General features: G+C 39.3%; 1 protein-coding gene across 2 annotated transcripts in view; it reads right to left on the reverse strand.

Annotated features, from left to right (window-relative positions):
- Positions 1–20906, reverse strand: part of ANO10 (anoctamin 10) — a 238650-nt gene that overhangs the window by 160288 nt on the left and 57456 nt on the right. For both annotated transcript variants that reach the window (XM_068559255.1, XM_068559256.1), the window contains exon 11: positions 11714–11842. In XM_068559255.1, coding sequence (XP_068415356.1) covers positions 11714–11842 — 129 coding nt within the window. The remainder of the gene's footprint in view (positions 1–11713; positions 11843–20906) is intronic.

Raw genomic sequence — 20906 nt, forward strand, 5'->3', positions numbered from 1 at the left:
AGAAACTAACACACCATTGTAAAGCAATTATACTCCAATAAAGATGTTAAAAAAAAAATGGATTCAAGACCTAAATGTAAGGCCAGACACTATAAAACTCAGAATGGGAGAAAATATTTGCAAACGAAGGAACTGACAAAAGATTAATCTGCAAAATATACAAACAGCTCACGCAGCTTAATATCAAAAAACCAAACAACCCAATCAAAAAATGGGTGGAAGACCTAAATAGACATTTCTCTAAAGAAGACATACAGATGGCCAACAAACACATGAAAAGATGCTCAACATCACTAATTATCAGAGAAATGCACAACAAAACTACAATGAGATAACACCTCACACCGGTCAGAATGGCCAGCATCACAAAATCTACAAACAATAAATGCTGGAGAGGGTGTGGAGAAAAGGGAACCCTCTTGTACTGTTGGTGGGAATGTAAATTGATACCGCCACTATGAACAGTATAGCGGTTCCTTAAAAACTAAAAATAGAACTTCCATGTGACACAGCAATCCCACTACTGGGCATATACCCAGAGAAAACCATAATTGAAAAAGACACATGCACCCCAACGTTCACTGCAGCACTGTTTATAACAGCCAGGACACGGAAACAACCTAAATGTCCATCAACAGAGGAATGGATAAAGAAGATGTGGTACATATATACAATGGAATATTACTCAGCCATAAAAAGGAATGAAATGGGGTCATTTGTAGAGACGTGGACAGACCTAGAGACTGTCATACAGAGTGAAGTAAGTCAGAAAAATAAATATCATATATTAACACATATATGTGGAATCTGAAAAAATTGTAGATCTTACTTACAAAGCAGAAAGTCACAGATGTAGAGAACAAACGTATGGATACAGAGGGGGAAAGGGGGTGTGGGATGAACTGGGAGGTGGGATTGACATTTATACACTATTGATACTATGTATAGAATAGAAAAAAAAAATAAAATAGATGGCAGAGAAAAAAAATTACCAAGTACGAACTTTATGGTTTTTAACAATTCCACTAACTGACATCAATCTTCATCCCTCATTTACTTGTTCCTACTGTGCTGCTTCCTATTTGTCCTAGAATCCTGCTGATTCTAGAAGCACAGGAAGAATAACTTGTGCCTTTAAAAGGCTTAAGAGCAGTGCATATTACTTTCCACACAACTGTTTGCATTTTTTTGCATGACCCACATTCGGAAAACAGAGTCTGAGTACAATAAAATATAAAAACAGCTGATCCTTTTTGTTCTTAGCATGACCAGTGAATTCTCCAATGTCTGAGAACTGTGGCTCACCTCATTAATTTCCTCTCATCAGCAAAAAAAAATACTCAAGATGAGCAGCTCCTTTTATGTTGAAACAAAGTTATGAGGGCTCAAAAGAGAAAAGCCAAAGAAGCCTACTTCTCTTAATCCTTTTAGCACTATCTCTAAAAATTCAATTACGAAATCTTATTTGGAGTTTGAAAACAGCCACTTGCTATGTAAAATCAAATTTTAGATTAATTGGTATTAGGTTGTTTCTTTATTACTTTGGGGAAAAAAGTACTTCTTTCATCGTGAACCTATTCTGAGGCAGAGACAAAAGATTTTCCAAAGCATGTTTTTCAATAAATGTTTATACTTTAAAATTTTTACTTTTTCATTTACATGGAGTAAAAATCACTCCTTTTGGTGTACAGATCTTTAAGTTTTACCAAATGCACTTAGCTGTGAAACTATCACCGTAATCAGGATAAAGAACAATTCCGTCACTCCAAAACATGCCCTTGTGCTGTACCTTCGTAGTCAAATACTCACCTTACTCCTAACTCCCTGACAACCACCCTCAGTAAATTGCAGTGCTCGAATTTAGACTGGATGCAGATGACAAAAATCTACAGGACAGATCTAAGAGCAAAGAGAAGACAAGGCAATGAGCTCTCCCCAGAGTCCTGCCCCTGGGTCCTTCCTAAAGCCTCAGTGGAAGGATATCACTGACCCAAAAGACAGCTGCTCTTTTTCATTGTGGTTCCTTTTCTACAACTGATCATGAAAGACTATTAATAAATTGTATTTTTTCAGCTCCAATCCCACCACCTTTCTTCTGCTGTGAAACACTCCCTCAACCTCAATTCTTTGTGCACCAGTGACCACATCACAGATTTAATTATTAGCACAGATGGTGCCAATTAGTTTTCCCGTGAAGTGCTGAACTAGAAAGGATAATGGAAGCACTACAATCTTAGTGCACATGCAGAAATGGTCCCAGCTGGGGCCCACTGACAGAAGCATGGGGATAATCATATCTTCATGTTTTCTGCAGCTCATCCCCCACCTTGTGCTCAAGCTGCCAGAGGAGAAACTTGAGCTTCAGGCTCAGAACAGGCATATCTTATTTTAAAAATACACACACACACATATATGTGTGTGTGCATATATATGTATGTATGAATATGCGTGTGTGTGTAAAACATGGGATTTACATTCTTTCAATTGGAAGAGAAGGGTTTTTAACTAAAATATGTAAGAGAAAAAGACGTTTTCTTACAAAGGAATCAACATTTAAAATCTTTCTCTCCCTTCCTTTCATGGTTCTTAACATCTTTGAAAATAGCCCATTTTTAGTAACATTTATAACATAATGGGGTTGGGAACACATTTTATTACCTAGGAAGAAATTACAGTGGTAATATTAACGTCTCACATTTATAAGCACCTTGGAGTCTGCAAAAACACTCTTACGCGATTTCTAATTTAATCGGTAGAACACAGCCCCCGGGGGACTACAAAAGACACTAAAGCCCCTCTGAACCTTTTAGGCTACAGACTAAAGGGGGGGGGGAGAAGGAAAACAGAAATAATGACAAAATAAAAGAGTAATTATGACATATAAAAATAACTAGAAAAATCACTAACTGGTCAAATTGATACCATTTCACCAAATCCAATTAATACATCAATATCTCTGACACTAAAAAATGATATTCAAACCTGGTTCAATCTTTGATACAGAATTCCAGTGTAAAAAAAAAAAAAACAGTGAAGGGTTTCTTGAAGTGAGATTCGACCTAGAGGCCAAACACAACATTTTGGATTTGGGTACTGCTAATGTGGGAGAACTTTCCTAAAGGATAAGGGTGATTAAGCAGGGTCCAGATGCTGAGAAACATGGATTTAAAGGCACTGTTTTAATTGAGGGGAAAAGCAAGAAGATAGGCATCAAAGACGACTACTGAAATGCTCTGCCTGTGGGCTGAGGTCTCCTTAGAGGGCAAGAGTGTAATTTTTCTTCTTTGTCTTTCCAGTGTAGACCAGCAACCCAGAAACAGCATGTTAAACGGAAATAAAACAAGTTATATGAAAGCACAGATGGAAAGCTGAAAGAACAGGTCCTTAAGAACAACTATTCTGACAGTTTTGTATTTCTGGCAGAAGAAATAAACTATAAGGATTGGCAGGCATAAAGAACTGGGACCTAACCAACAGGACTGCAGGAACCAAAAAAAACAAGGTAGATTGGAGGACAATGGAAAAGAGGTCGTGGCAGACTCCAGCTTTTGGGCCCTTGTGGAAAGAGCAGAGAAACCTGGCGGCCACTGGGACCACTGAGACACAGGAGGGCGCAGGTGTGGCCCAGGGCAGAGGACAGCCAATGCTGTCTACACCCGCAGGGCCAGGCTCCTCAGGCATGAACCCACTTCAACCTCCTCACACCCACATGCGGCAGCTACTCCCTAGTAAGGAAAGGAGGGGAGATATGGTAGATTCAATTTTCAAGCTATTCATTTTCATGTATCACTGGGAATAGCCAAGTACAGTTGACATTAATGAGGGGAAATGAATATTGCAGTTCTGCCTCTGAGCATGTTAAAACAGACCACGTTACATGAAATGTACATGCAATGTAACGTTTTCCTCATGAGCTCTGAGCCCTCCACCCATTTCCCCACCCATTACCCCTTATCCCCCAATTCATGCTCTTCACTCTCCCTATGCAAACCCACATGGCCTGTGACCACACCATTCCCAAGTCACTCCTGCCTCTGGAGCTGCCCCAATGTCCCACTCTTCCTTCAAAAGAGGTCCCCTGCCATACAAGGCCTCCCCAAATGTATTCCCCTTGGATTGGTACTTCTCAACATCCCATCCAATACTATAAAGAGTGGAGATTTCTTATGTTCTTAAAGTCTACTATCAATTTTCTGAAGCACAACTTGCTTTCCATCTTAGGGAAAAAAAAAAAAATGAAACCAAAATGCTTTCTTATCTCCCATTCTCCAAAGGAATAAAAGAGAAAAGCAGAGAAAGGAGGCAAGTTTGACTGTGAACTGGTTTATGTATCAGAAAGGGAAGTTCAATGTCATGCAAAGAGGCAGTCAGCAGGTAAATCCGAGAGGAAGCCAGTGCACTTAGCAGGTCTGTGGCTGAAGGCGGGGCACAGGTTAGGATGTAATAGGAGATATCAGAGGGAGCAGGTACTTGACAGGAGGCTTTGAAAGCGCCAGCTGAGAGGAGACCTGAGTGACAGTCCTCAAAGATGAATAACCCAAGTCATTTTCTTTGTGGATATTTGGAGTATTTACATTTGAATATGGATATACAGGATGTTCTACAATTTTACTTTAAATAAGGTAGAAATTATGACTTAAGAGTGTAGAGAAACTGTCAAGCTTTCTAATTCTTAATCCTTCTAAAATTCTTATCTGAAAACAACTCCATTCTGAGTATAAACTGATCTCTTTCAGAGACCTGCCTTTTCCTAAACTTTCCAGGATAAGAAACAGGTTACAACCACTGTTATCACCTTAAAAGAATGCAGAGTAAGGAAAAAAAAAAAGGAATGTAGAGTAATTTGTAAAAATTGGATATCAACAAAGTCACATTTAAACAGATTATATACCAATCATCACTTTGGAGGGCACTGGGTCCTTCAACAAACCAATATTCCCCACTAATTGACAAACTTACAAGCCAGGCCCCTAATCCCCTATTCCCCAAGGACAGAAGCTCCTTTAGGCAGCTCACCTGGGTCAGTAATTCCTCAGTTAACCAAAAAAGTTAGCTAAAATGAGGACCCATTAAAAAAAATGCCTATCTTTAATATTTTATTTTAACAAGCATTTAAATGTATACATTTATTTGCAAATCTTTTAATGTGGAGCCAAGGCCTTTCCTTTGAGTAGGATCCAGTACTGGAGCTTCTCACTGTCTTCTAGGCATAAATAACACCCATAAGACAATGTCAAAGATTCCCAGGTTTGTTTTCTTTAACGAAGAGTGAAAATTTAAAGACACTTGTGAAGCAATGTGAAAACAGAATCTGGAAGCTGCCCATATTTTTATGATTTTCCCTAATCTTTTATAATTGACTCATCTTTATCCATCTGATAGTAATTTGTCTTTATGGAGTCTTTCCAAAGGTTTTCACGGAAATGACGGCTTTCTCTATTTTAGCACACACATTTCATCAGTTTTCATTCCATTTAATTAAATTATGCCAATCACAGTAACGAGAATACCACACATAAACAGATTTGGGAACAAAGTGCCTCTTGGTAAGCACTTAACTCAGTGAGTGGACATCTTCCCCATGGCTCCCACCCAGCAGGCTGGGAGAGTCTATGCCAGTCGGAACTCTGTCAGGAGGGGATGGAGAGAGCTGGGGAAGGTTAGGAAAGAGGTCTTCTACTGCACTGTGATTTATCTCTCAGAGGATTCTCTCTGTGAGCACTTCTAAAGCCAGGGCTGTATCTTGGTTAATGCCCGGCATATTGTAAGCACACAATGAATATATATCCAATGAAAGAATTTACCTTGACTGTCTTTAATTATTCCCACACCATTAAGAGAACACAGAGCAATGTTTCATCAAACTGAAGAGGGGGGCAGCCCATAGAAAGATGAGAAAATTACCAAGATTATCACAGGAATTGATGAAGCAAAAGGAAGAAGGAAAAAACCCCAGTTCAATAATTCCATCCCAAGTACCCTAATCCAAAGGTCAAAAACCTTATTTACCTTCTTAGGAACCCAACACATGGTCCAACACTGGGAAGTGGAGAAGGTGAAGAGTTGGTTGTGGGTTCCTTCCTAGGCAAGTTTTTAAATTGAAATCTCAGAATTTAATCAAGACCTTTCAACCAGGTGAAGAGACTTTTATGAGAACAGATTTTTTTTTCTGAGACAACAACAACTACTAACAAATACTGAATACTTAATCTTACCAAGCACTGTGGTAAGCATACCACGTGCATTTATTCATTATCTGCATAACAACTGTACTGAATTGTTCAAATTCATTCAAAGACACATAGCTTGCCAAACTGGAATCAGGATTTGAATCCAGTGCCCATGTTCTTAATCACTGTACTATACTGCCTAATTCAGTTCACCTTTTCTTATAAATAACACAATTTTAATATTTTGCCATAGGGGTTTTGTTAGTGTACTTCCCAAAGGTACAGAAGAATCTTTAATTAAAAAGTTGAAGTTAATTCTCAAATAGCTAACGTTAACTGTATGTTCACTGAAGGAAAAAAAAAACAACTATATGTGACTCAGTCATTCATTAACAAACATTTAACAAGCGATTGCTTAATCACTTGAAAACAAAGAGTTAAAGTAATTCAATGGCCACTTCTCAGTTACTGAGTATTTATTACGTGCTTGTCCTTGCCCCTGCTCTCAGGAAGCTCAGTCTGGTGGAAGAGATACATGATTGCCGTACAGTTTTAGTAAATGCTAATAGCAACTTGTAGGAAGGGCTCCAGCATGTCCAAGGGTAAGATGGGGCAGCAGGGGAGGTGAAGGGGAAAAGGAGGTTATAAAGAACCTGATATTTAACTCGGGCATTTCTTCTGTAAGCAGAGGAGAAATATGATCAGAATTTCATTTTAGAATAACCACTCCAGAAGTAGAGAGCATGAGGCAGGGGAGAGAAAGCATGAAAACCAGATGGCTGGCGAGGATCTGCTGTAAAAGTCTAGGTAAGGGGCGTGGAATGTATATCTGAAATGAGTGAACTGTACGGTCATGTGACTTATATCTCCAAAAGCTGTTAAAAAATAAGTCTAGATGAGAAATGGTGAGAGCCTAAACTCAAGCCACGCCAATGGTAACAGGGAAGAGAAACTTAAACAGATATTCAGAAGTCAGAATCAGCAAGACTTGATGCGTGATGGATGGGTGGGAGGGAGGGCTGAACGCAGATGTGGGAACAAGACCAGGAAGAGAAAAGAAAAATGGAATCATATCACAGGATGGGAACAGGCACATAAGAGAAGGCAATTAATACTTAAGTAAGAAACTTCAGCACAAACAGAACCAATTCAGTGTTATTATGAAGAACCAAGCCCATGGAAACGCATCAATGAGCTGATGGAGACATATGAGCCAACTGCTAAAGGATTAACTCATTAACAATGGTGGTACTGTGAAGTTATCACTTTTTCACCTCCCCCTCTGTGTCAGACCTGGTGCCATCACTTCTTGTGTACAATACCAATGCTCTCATTTTACATCTAAGGAAACCAAGGTGTTCAGAGATTAAGGGAAAGAGCTGAAATTCTAATTCATCTACCTCCTGACTCTGACACCCCAAGCTACTTCCATGCGGCTATACTGCCTGCTTAACAAATGATGATAGAATGATATAAAGGTAACAAAAGCTTCATTCTGCCATTGCAGAGATGGTTAGAACTGCAGCTCACATCCACTGTGCCTTGACCAAGTGCCCAGCTCTGTGTTTGGCATTTTACATGTACAGGATCTTGCCTTGTAAGAGTGATAACAAGACCTGCAATTTGTTCAGCACCTGCTCCATGCCGGACACCTGTGATTAGGGTTACACGTGTGTCATTTCTACTATACTCATCAGAGGATCCCTGGAAAGGATGCTGCGCTGGCCTCAATACGCAGTCAAGGAGATGAGCTTACAAGACAAGGTGACTGGCCCAGGGTCACAGTGCATTAAGAGGCAGTACAGAAATAGAATCTCCATAGTTTGAAATATCTATATGTAGATACAAATACAGATGTAAATCAATCAAGAGACAGAGAGCAAGCACATATACGGCAAAATGTTCAAAATTAGTGACTCCTAATAAAGGGATATGTAGGGATTATCTGTATTATGCTTGCAACTTTTCTTTAAGTATGAAACTAATTTTGTTTTAAATAGGAAAATAAAGCCTGTGAGTCGGGGCATAAAAGAACCCTAAGGGTTCAGTCCACTCTCAGAAGACACCTTTAGTCATTACAAAGAGATGAGAATCAACTCTATTTCTGAGCAGCACTAGACAAAAAATTACCTAACTTAGTTCTTTTGTAAAAAAAAAGAAACTGTATTCAGTGATATTTTTAAAACTAAAAATTAAACATGCATGGTGCAGACTGGCTTGCTGGTCACCAGAACCTAACCATCAGAAATGCAGTGTAACTTCTAGGTGAGTAGTTAATTCACTTTCACCCTAGAAAAAGAACAGCATTTAGTAGGTGAATTGTTAGCATTCAATATGTTTGCTGCATCTTGCCAAGTTTAAAATTAAAAGAAAACTGTGAATGCATTTAACGCTAAAATGAAAGATATCAAACATCTGATATTTAGAGGATTTTAGGCCATTTCTATCTTTTAGGAAATAGAGATCTTTGTGTAATTCTGCATTTAACATAGTGATCCTTTCCTTGAAATTACATCAAAGAAGTGAGCTAAATTTGTCTCAGAAGTGAGGATAATGATGATTATTTAAGAGAAATTATTTAGATACTGACTTAATGCTGTGGGCTGAACTTTATGAAATTCCCAATATTTGACTATTTTTAACCCAGAAAATGGCATTTCATATGATTCTATCATATGGTTTCACATATTGGTAGGCTATTCTCTTGGTCAGTCTGTAATAAATTTCTGCAACTATTATACAAATAAAAGTAGTGTTGAAGTCTCATGATTTTTTAAAGGAAACACTAGATGGCGGTAAATACACAAAAGTTGTAACATGGCACTGAGTTACCAACATAAAATAATGATCATTTTTGTCTTTTATTCAATTTTACATTGCATACGCAATCAAGCTTTAAAAAAAAATCTAAAATTTTCTTTTTAATTAAATAAAATCCTGGGACTTCCCTGGTGGCGCAGTGGTTAAGAATCTGCCTGCCAATGCAGGGTACAGGGGTTTGAGCCCTGGTCCAGGAAGATCCCACATGCCACGGAGCAACTAAGCCCATGTGCCACAACTACTGAGCCTGCGCTCTAGAGCCCGTGAGCCACAACTACTGAGCCCGCACACCATGACTACTGAAACCCGCACACCTAGAGCCCGTGCTCTACAACAAGAGAAGCCACAACAATGAGAAGCCTGCGCACCACAGCGAAGACTAGACCCCACTCGTTGCAACTAGAGAAAGCCTGCATGCAGCAACGAAGACCCAAGGCAGCCAAAAAAATTAATTAAATTAAAAAAAAAAAAAACCTAAGGTTTTTCCTCACAAGATTTTTAAATAGAGGCTTATTTCTGTTGTACTCTAAGGAACCAGTTTAGATAACGACAGTGAAACAGTTACTTTAATACTATATGAAGAGACTAAAAATGTAAGAGGAGGCATAAGGGTTAGAACCTCAGGGCAACAACAAAGTACACGTTAAAACTTGCAGATTAAGTGAATACATGAGGATTAGACTAGCAAAATCAGTCTGCAACACTTGAGGTTAGCCATGTACAGAACAGTCTTATGGGCCAGGAAATCTCCCACGTTAATTAAGAAGAACCAGGGTGTGGCTATCTGATGAAGAGATCACCAATACAAAAGAAGACCGTGCTCTAATTAATAGGAATATATAGGAAGACTGGGCCAGCCAAAAGTCTAGAGAAAGTGAAGGCAAAATCAAGAAGTGGGCAGTACTGAAATCATCCAGCATTGCTCAGAAGCTGGCGATGGACACCAAGATCCGGCTCATGAAAGAGCTCTGCCCTGTTTGAGGGAAGGAATGGTTTTCAGGTTTTCTGCGTCTCTCAAGACTATTACACTCCTCCTGCTCTGCTTCTAAATTTACCAAGAAATCTTCTAATAACCAATTCCACTTCTACTTTTTTATTTTTTTGAATTTATTTATTTTATTTATTTATTTTTGCCTGCACTGCATCTTTGTTGCTGAGCCCGGGCTTTCTCCAGTTGCAGTGAGCAGGGGCTACTCTGTTGCAGTGCGTGGGCTTCTCATTGCAGTGGCTTCCCTTGTTGCGGAGCACAGGCTCTAGGCACACGGGCTTCAGTAGCTGTGGCTCGCAGGCTCTAAAGCACAGGCTCAGTAGTTGTGGTGCACGGGCTTAGCTGCTCCGCGGCATGTGGGATCTTCCCGGACCAGGGCTCCAACCGGTGTCCCCTGCACTGGGAGGCGGATTCTACCACTGCGCCACCAGGGAAGCCCTCCACTTCTACTTTAACACCAACGGTTATAAGCATTGGAAAAGTCTCCTTATGGTAGATTAACTACCTGGTATTCTGGTCAGTCCCCTGGGAGTCTCATGATTTTTAAGTGTCAGTCAGTCCCAAAGCCTTATTAGCTCTGGATGTGCTGGCAAAGACAACTTCCAAGATCTGCAAAGTTCAGGGCCATATTTTAAATCAAGAAGATGCACTGTGAGCCTGGCCAGCTGGCCATCCTCTGTCTAAGGTACCTCTGTTTTGTTCTCTTACTGCCACAGGTAATAAACTGCCTTGCAAATAGCTCTCCAAAATCCTGTTCAACTCACAAAATTCAAAACAGACCTACTTTTATCTGCAAAGCCATTCTTTCCCTTCCTAGTTGCTGCTGTCTAAAATCATTCTCCAAAATGCATACTCTATATATAGCTTCTATCATGAACACAGATTCCTATCAAATACACTAAAAGAGCAAACAGAGCAAAGCAGAATATATTTCTTTAGCCACCATTAGAAATGTACAAGTTCACAATTCCATTTCTTATGGTCAGCCCTAAGTCCAGAATCACTGCTCTATGATCCTACTAAATTCTGCTTTGAAAAATCTCCACTACTGCTCTATTTTTTTAGTATCTAAAAATGAAAGGTCCCAATATTCCTGACAACTATAATCACTAGCAACAAGAAAATTCCTGCAAATTCTTCCATTTGCAACTGGTTAGTGCTTAATTTTCAAGATGTTACAGTAATCTGTACTCAGAAACATGATAAACAAGACAAATATCTAAAACGTACACAGACAGCCTACTTGTACTTGGTATTTGAAATTGAGTCTTCCTACACGTTACATTTTGGAGTTTTAGAGTGTTTTGCAATGAATCCCACACCTGTTGCAAATGAGACTTAAGTCATGATCAAAAAGCATTTCTTAGGATTTATTTGCTTTAGAAAGTGGAAGTGACAGATTCCCTCGCCCCCAAACAGACTCAAAAAAAAACATTAAATCTATAGAATTCTATGTCAAATAGGATTTATTTCCTCAATGCTAGACAGGCCAGCACAATGGCTGGAAAAATCACTGTCCTGTTAGCACCACGGTGACTTCTTTGTAGTAGTCAATAACCAGGAAAGGACAGCCTGGATCCTCATGTGTTCCTATTACCTGAGCCACTTTGCTTTCTCACCAGTAAATGCATGTCGCTAAACTGCCCATCACTGACAGCCAGGGACATCACTGCCTTAGAATAACACAGGCATCTGACGTAGAGACTATTTAAAATAGGTCTAAATGTTCACTCACCTCCACTGCTGCCACGATCAAAATGAGGTCAGCTTTTGACTCTGGAAAGAGCGCATTCACTTGTGGTGACATTCCAATCAGAGCACAGTTAGTGACCACAGATATAACACTCATTGTTTCAAAAGCCAACTGAAAGAAAAAAAAAAGTGAAATTAAAGACCATAGCGACTGCTTCCATATTTCCTCATCCTTTTTCGTATTATCTAAAGTCTTTCCTTAGTTCTAAACATTCCAAGGACATGTACAACTTTTTCTCTATAATGCCATGATTTTCGTTAGCTCAAAAAAGCCATACTGTTAGAAGGTATTTCAGATACTTTTGGCTTGAATATCCCAAACAGTATGTTCTATCTTCCCAAATGGAGGTGGCCAGGGACCTGAATTGGGAACACATCCAAGAAAAATACACTATTAAAGTTACTTGACTCTATGCATAGCTAAAGGGAATCTAAACTAGGGCCGCCAGAGAGAATGTTTCACATTCAAAAACAGTTAGGTATGATTTCAAATAGAATTCATTTCGTGAAACTGTCCTTCTACTTTGACAGACCACATACCACATCTGGTTCAGCCATACCCGAGGCACCAGTTGATAGTGATCCCTTCCTAGCGACATTTACCGAATCACCTGTAGAACTTCAGAAAAATACAGATGCCCCACTGAGACCTACTAAGTAGACTGAGCCAGGGTCCCATGAAGGAGACTGGTGCGTATTACTGAGTATGGACTATGGAAACATTGTGACCATTGTTCTTTCTTTTCTTTCCCTCTTTCTCTCTCTCTCTCTCTTTCTTTTTATGTACAGCACTTGGTGATCACTACTTAATAACAATGTCTAATTCTAAGAAATACAATTACTATTAGAAATATAGAAGCAAAACAAAACATGATTGGATCCAAATTTAATAAAATCTTGTCCCATGAAGAATATCTACCATCTTATAATATTTTAGAAATCCTTTGTGTAATCTTCTTATTTTCCCACAGTTTTCTTTACAACAAATCTGCTCAGGACTTTATCTTAAAATAGCTTTAAATTTCTATTTATTGATTTATTATAAATTAGTTCAAAAATAAAATGTTATCAGTGTATAGGGAAGAGTCTCCTTGTCCCCTTTCTCCCCCTCATCACCTCCTGTTCTCCCCATAGGATAATCCCTATTATTAATTTCTTATGTATCCTTCCAGACACTTTGTATGCAAATAAATATAAGCAAACCTGAACATATATACTTTCTTACTCTCTTCTCAGCATAATACACATTGTCAGGCCCCTTGCTTTTGTCACTTAAAATGTCTTGGAGGATATTCTGTGTCAGTAATCAAAGATCCCCCTCATTCTTAAGTCACAACGTAAAACTTAAGTCGCAACTGCTTAAGTATTTCATCGCATCAATGTACCAAGGTTTATTTAACCATTTCCTAATTGCTTGCTATTACAAACAATGCTACAGTTAGTAAACTTGCAAACACATCATTTAAGAAGTGTGGAAGTGGGATAAGTTCCTGAAAGTGGACTAGTTGAGTCAAAGGGGCCACTGTGTTCATAATTTTGATAGATAAGACCAAGCTGAACTCCCCAGGGTTGACCAGTTCACTTTCCCATTGGCAGCACATGACAGTGTCTGGTTTCCTGCATTTTTAATACATTTCTAACTAAGCTTTTGGGTTTTTAAATATCACCTATATTGAGTTACAATTTACATATAATAAATTGTACTCATTTATGGTATACGCTTCATTAACTTTTGATAAGTGTATTTACCAGTGAAACCACCATCACAAATAGGATATTTCCATTTTCCCCAAAAGATTCCTGGCCCCAAGCAAACCACCCTTCACTTTCTACCTGGCCCCAAGCAAACACTGATCCGTTTTTTTGTCACTATATATTAGTTTGACTTTCCAGAATTCTATATAATTAGAATCATACACTATACATGCTTTTATGTCTGCTTCTTTCACTTGGCATACTGATTTTCTAATAATATTTTTATTGGAGTATAGTTGCTTTACAATGTTGTGTTCATTTCTGCTGTACAGCAAAGTGAATCAGCTATATGAATACATATATCCCCTCTTTTTTGGATTTCCTTCCCACTGAGGTCACCACAAGCACTGAGTAGAGTTCCCTGTGCTATATAGTAGGTTCCCATTAGTTATTCACTTTATACATAGTATCAGTAGTGTATTATGTTAATCCCAATCTCCCAATTCATCCCACACACCCCCCTTCCCCCCTTGATATCCATACGTTTGTCCTCTACATCTCTGTCTCTATTTCTGCTTTGTAAATAAGATCGTCTATACCAATGTTTCCACATTCCACATATATGCGTTAATGTATGGTATTTGTTTTTCTCTTTCTGACTTACTTCACTCTGTATGACAGTCTCTAGGTTCATCCATGTCTCTACAAATGACCCAATTTCATTCCTTTTTATGGCTGAGGAATATTGCATTGTATATATGTACCACAACTTCTTTATCCATTACTCTGTCAACAGACATTTAGGTTGTTTCCATGCCCTGGCTATTGTAAACAGTGTTGCAATGAACCTTGGGGTGCATCTGTCTTTTTCAATTACGGTTTTCTCTGAGTATATGCCCAGTAGTAGGATTGCTGGGTCACATGGTAGTTCTATTTTTACTTTTTAAGGAACCTCCACACTGTTCTCCATAGCGGCTGTATCAATTTACATTCCCACCAACAGTGTAAGAGGGCTCCCTTTTCTCCACACCCTCTCCAGCATTTATAGTTTGTAGACTTTTTGATGATGGTCATTCTGACCAATGTGAGGTGATATCTCATCGTACTTTTGATTTGCATTTTTCTAATAATTAGTGATGTCGAGCATCTTTTCATGTGTTTGTTGGCCATCTGCTGTCTTCTTTGGATAAATGTCTATTTAGGTCTTCCACCCATTTTTTGCTTGGGTTTTTTTTTTTTGATATTGAGCTGTATGAACTGTTTGTATAGTTTGGAGATTAATCTTTTGTCAGTTGCTTCGTTTGCAAATATTTTCTCCCATTCTGAGTTTTATAGTGTCTGGCCTTACATTTAGGTCTTAAATCCATTTTGAGTTTATTTTTGTGTATGGTGTTAGGGAGTGTTCTAATTTCATTCTTTTACATGTAGCTGTCCAGTTTTCCCAGCACCACTTATTGAAGAGGGTGTCTTTTCTCCATTGTATATTCTGGCCTCCTTTGTCATAGATAAGGTGACCACAGTGTGCATGGATTTATCTACGGGCTTTCATCCTGTTCCATTGACCTATATTTCTGTTTTTGTGCCAGTACCATACTGTCTTGATTACTGTAGTCCTGTAGTATAGTCTGAAGTCAGGGAGAGTGATTCCTCCAGCTTTATTTTTCTTTCTCAAGATTGCTTTTGCTATTTGAGGTCTTTTGTGTTTCCATAAAAATTGTAAAATTTTTTGTTCTAGTCCTGTGAAAAATGCCATTGGTAGTTTGATAGAGATTGCATTGAATCTGTAGATTGCTTTGGGTAGTACATTTTCACAATATTGATTCTTCCAATCCAATAACATGGTATATCTCTCCATCTGTTTGCGCCATCTTTGATTTCTCTCATCAGTATCTTACAGCTTTCTGCATACAGTTCTTTTGCCTCCTTAGGTAGGTTAATTCCTAGGTATTTTATTCTTTTTGTTGCAGTGGTAAATGGGATTGTTTCCTTATTTCTCTTTCTGATCTTTCATTATTAGTGTATAGGAATGCAAGAGATTTCTGTGTATTAATTTTGTACCCTGAGACTTTACTAAATTCATTGATTAGCCCTAGTAGTTTTCTGGTGGCAACTTTAGGATTCTCTATGTATAGTATCATGTCATCTGCAAAGTGACAGTTTTACTTCTTCTTTGCCCATTTGGATTCCTTTTCTTTTTCTTCTCTGACTGCCGTGGCTAGGACTTCCAAAATGATGTTGAATAATAATGGCGAGAGTGGGCACCCTTGTCTTGTTCCTGATTTTAGAGGAAATGCTTTCAGTTTTTCACCATCGAGAAAAATGTTTACTGTGGGTTTGTCATATATGGCTTTTATTATGTTGAGGTAAGTTGCTCTATGCCCACTTTCTGGAGAGTTCTTACATAAATGGGTGTTGAATTTTGTCAAAAGCTTTTTCTGCATCTATTGAGATGATCACATGGTTTTTAGTCTTTAATTTGTTAATATGGTGTATCACATTGACTGATTTGCGTATATTGAAGAATCCTTGCATCCCTGGGATAAATCCCACTTGATCATGGTGTATGATCCTTCTAATGTGTTGTTGGATTTGGTTTGCTAGTGTTTTGTTGAGGATTTTTGCATCTATGTTCATCAGTGATATTGGCTTCTAATTTTCTTTTTTTGTGATATCTTTGTCTGGTTTTGGTACCAGGGTGATGGTGGCCTTGTAGAATGAATTTGGGAGTGTTCCTCTCTCTGCAATTTTTTGAAGAGTTTGAGAAGGATAGGTATTAGCTCTTCTCTAAATGTTTGATAGAATTCAGCTGTGAAGCCAGCTGGTCCTGGACTTTGGTTTGTTGGAAGATTTTCAATCATAGTTTCAATTTCATTACTTGTGATTGGTCTCTTCACGTTTTCTATTTCTTCCTGGTTCAGTCTTGGAAGGTTGTACACCTTTCTAAGAATTTGTCCATTTCTTCCAGGTTGCCCATTTTATTGGCATAGAGTTGCTTGTAGTAGTCTCTTATGATCCTTTGTATTCCTGCGGTGTCTGTTGTAACTTCTCCTTTTTCATTTCTAATTTTATTGATGTGAGTCCTTGCCCTCGTTTTCTTGATGAGTCTGGCTAAAGGTTTATCAATTTTGTTTATCTTCTCAAAGAACCAGCTTTTAGTTTTATTGATCTTTGCTACTGTTTTTTTCATTTATTTCTGCTCTGATGTTTATGATTTCGTTCCTTCACCTGACTTTGGGTTTTGTTTCTTCTTTCTCCAGTTGCTTTAGGTGTAAGGTTAGGTTGCTTATTTGAGATTTTTCTTGTTTCTTGAGGTAGAATTGTATTGCTATAAAAATCCCTCTTAGAAGTGCTTTTGCTGCATCCTATAGATTTTGGGTCATTGTATTTTCATTGTCATTTGTTTCTAGGTATTTTTTGATTTCCTCAGTGATCCCTTGGTTATTTAGTAGTGCATTGTTTAGCCTCCATGTGTTTCTGTTTTTTACAGGGTTTTTTTTCCTGTAATTGATTTCTAATCTCATAGTGTTGTGGTAGGAAAAGATGCTTGATACGATTTCAATTTTCTTAACTTTACCGAGGCTTGATTTGTGACCCAAGATGTGATCTATCCTGGAGAGTGTTTCGTGTGCAGTTGAGAAGAAAGTGTATTCTGCTGTTTTCAGGTGGAATGTCCTATGAATAACATAAAAGTCTATCTGCTCTAATGTGTCACTGAAGGCTTGTGTTTCCTTACTAATTTTCTGTCTGGATGATCTATCCATTGGTGTAAGTGGAGTGTTAAAGTCCCCCAGTATTATTGTGTTACTCTCATTTTCCCCTTTTATGGCTGGTAGCACTTGCCTTATGTATTGAAGTGCTCCCATGTTGGGTACATAAATATTTACAATTGCTATATCTTCTTCTTGGATTGATCCCTTGGTCATTATGTAGTGTCCTTCCTTGTCTCTTATGACGGTCTTTATTTTGAAGTCTATTCTGTCTGGTGTGAGTATCGCTACTCCAGCTTTCTTTTGATTTCCATTTGCATGGAGTATCTTTTTCCATCCCCTCACTTTCAGTCTGTATGTGTCCCTAGGTCTAAAGTGGGTCTCTTGTAGACAACATACATATGGGTCTTGTTTTTGTATCCATTCAGCCAGTCTGTGTCTTTTTTTTTTTTTTTTTAATTTATGTTTGGCTGCGTCAGGTCTTAGTTGTGGCATGCGGGATCTTTGCTGAGGCACGCGGGATCTTTTGTTGTGGTGTGTGGGCTCTTTGTTGCGGTGCACAGGCTTCTCTCCAGTTGTAGCGTGCAGGTTTTCTCTCCTCTAGTTGTGGCGCGCAGGTTCCAGAGCACATGGGCTCTGTATTTTGTGGCATGCAGGCTCTAGCTGAGGTGCGCGAGCTCATTAGTTGTGGCACGTGAGCTCATTAGTTGTGGCACGTGAGCTCAGTAGTTGTGGCACGCAGGCTTAGTTTCCCCACAGCATGTGGGATCTTAGTTCCCTGGCCAGGGAACAAACCCGCATCCCCTGCATTGTAAGGTGGATTCTTTAACCACTGGACCAGGAAAGTCCCCAGTCTGTGTTTTGATTGGAGCATTTAATCCATTTACATTTAAAGTAATTATCAATATGTATGTTTCTATTACCATTTTTTAATTGTTTTGGGTTTGTTATTGTAGGTCTTTTCCTTCTCTTGTGTTTCCTGCCTAGAAAAGTTCTTTTAGCATTTGCTGCAAAGCTGGTCTGGTGATGCTGAATTCTCTTAGCTTTTGCTTATCTGTAAAGTTTTTGATTTCTCTGTCAAATCTGAATGAGAGCCTTGCTGGGTAGAGTAATCTTGGTTGTAGTTTTTCCCTTTCATCACTTTAAATATATCCTGCCACTCCCTTCTAGCCTACAGAGTTTCTGCTGAAAGATCAGCTGATAACCTTATGGGGATTTCCTTGTATGTTATTTGTTGCTTTTCCCTTACTGCTTTTAATATATTTTCTTTGAATTTAATTTTTGTTAGTTTGATTAATATGCGTCTTGGTGTGTTTCTCCTAGGGTTTATCCTGTATGGGACTCTCTGTGCTTCCTAGACTTGACTGTTTCCTTTCCATGTTAGGGAATTTTTCAACTATAATCTCTTCAAATATTTCTCAGACCCTTTCTCTTTCTCTTCTTCTTCTGGGACCCCTATAATTCCAATGTTGGGGCATTTAACGTTGTCCCAGAGGTCTCTGAGACTGTCCTCCACTCTTTTCATTCTTTGTTCTTTATTCTGCTCTGTGGCAGTTATTTCCACCATTCTATCTTCCAGCTCACTTATCCATTCTGCCTCAGTTATTCTGCTATTGATTCCTTCTAGTGTATTTTTTTTAATTAATGAATTAATTTATTTATTTATGGCTGTGTTGGGTCTTCGTTTCTGTGTGAGGGCTTTCTCTAGTTGTGGCAAGCGGGGGCCACTCTTCATCGTGGTGCGCGGGCTTCTCACTATCGCTGCCTCTCTTGTTGCGGAGCACAGGCTCCAGATGCGCAGGCTCAGTAATTGTGGCTCACGGGCCCAGCTGCTCCGCGGCATGTGGGATCCTCCCAGACCAGGGCTCGAACCCGTGTCCCCTGCATTGGCAGGCAGATTCTCAACCACTGCGCCACCAGGGAAGCCCTAGTGTATTTTTAATTTCAGTTACTGTGTTGTTCATCACCGTTTGTTTGTCCTTTAGTTTTCCTAGGTCCTTGTTAAACGTTTCTTGTATTTTCTCCATTCTATTTCTGAGATTTTGGATCATCTTTACTATCATTACTCTGAATTCTTTTTCAGGTAGATTGCCTATTTCCTCTTCATTTATTTGGTCTTGTGGGTTTTTACCTTGCTCCTTCATCTGCAACAATTTCTCTGTCTTCTCATTTTGTCTAAGTTACTGTGTTTGAGGTCTTCTTTCTGCAGGCTGCCCCCAGTGAGTGAGGTTGGTCCAGTGACTTGTGTAGGCTTCGTGGTGGGAGGGACTGGTGCCTCTGTTCTGGTGGGTAGAGCTGGATCTTTTCCCTCTGACGGGCAGGGTCACGTCAGGTGGTGTGCTTTGGGGTGTCTGTAGGCTTAGTACAACTTTAGGCAGTCTATCTGCTAATGGGTGGGTTTGTGTTCCTGTCTCCCTTGTTGTTTGGCATGCAGCATTCAGCACTGGAGCAGGCAGGCAGTTGAGTGGAGCCAGGTCTTGAAGTTGAGCTGGGGACCTCCAGGAGAGCTCTCACTGATTAATATTCCTTGGGGCCAGAAATCCTCTGGTGTTCCAGCGTCCTAGACTTGGCTCTCCCACCTCGGACACTCAGGCCCGACCCCTGGCCTGGGAACCAAGGCCTGGGACCCCACAAGCCACACAGCTCCGAAAAAAGGGGAAAAAATAAAAAGAAAAAGAAAGGGCAGGAAGAAAACAAATGAAAGCAAACAGGCAAACAATACCCAAGACAAATAGCAAAGACAAAAAGAAGCAAACAGCAACAGCAACAATTAAAAACAAACAAATGAACAAACAAAACCCCACATGGTAAAAGCAAAACCAAACAAACAAAAAGTCGAACACATACACACACAAAATAAGAAACAAAAACAAAAACAGAGAAAACAAAAAACAAGAGAACCACCAGATAAACAAATGAATCCCAAAACAAAATCAAACAATTAAAAACAAAACTAACAGAAACAAAAAATAAAAAAACAAAAGCAGAATGCAAACTGAAGGAAAAAGCAAAGAAAACAAAACACAAAAATGAGAAAAAAAATTATAAAAAAGACAAGAACAAATAGAGCAAATGAAAAAAAAGATGAAAATAAAATAGAACAAAGGAAAGGAAAAAAACAAGGGAAAAACAGAGAACAGCAAAACAGTAACGCAGAAATAGAAATATAAAAGAATTTAAAATATATTAAAAAAATTTTTTAAACTAAATAAAAAGTAAAAAGAAATTTAAAAAACAGAAGAACAGAACAAAGCAAAACATAAAAAAACAGTAATAATTATATTTTCCTGGGGTCTCAGCTGTCAGTGTCCTTGCCCCCACCGTGAGTCACAGCCAACCTTCACCTCCCCAGGAGGCCCTCCAAAACCTCTAGGTAAGTCTCTGGTCCCTCTGTGGGCACTGTGGGTGCAGCTCAGACTCTGACCTGGCCCAACTCCCGCATGTACTAGTCCCCAAAGTCCACAGCTGCTAGAGCTAGACTGATTTCAGTTGTGGGAACACTCGTTGTCCATTCAGATATTCCATAGATGCAGAGTTTACCAAGCTGATTGCAGGGATTTAATCTGTGGTTTGTGCAGCTGCATGGAAAGGTTTTTGTTCCTCTTCCTTAGTCGCCCCGCCCCTGGGGCTCATCTGTGGTTTTAGCCCCACCTCTGCACGTGGGCCATCCACAGGAGTCTGCTCCCGAGGCTGCCCTGGAGCACTCGAGTCTGCCCCGGTGAGGACAGGACATGGAGGTGGCACAACTGCCTGGTTCGCAGGGGCCCTGCCGGC

Source organism: Eschrichtius robustus, chromosome 12 (assembly GCF_028021215.1).
Source record: "Eschrichtius robustus isolate mEscRob2 chromosome 12, mEscRob2.pri, whole genome shotgun sequence".
In the NCBI taxonomy this organism is placed as follows: Eukaryota; Metazoa; Chordata; class Mammalia; order Artiodactyla; family Eschrichtiidae; genus Eschrichtius; species Eschrichtius robustus.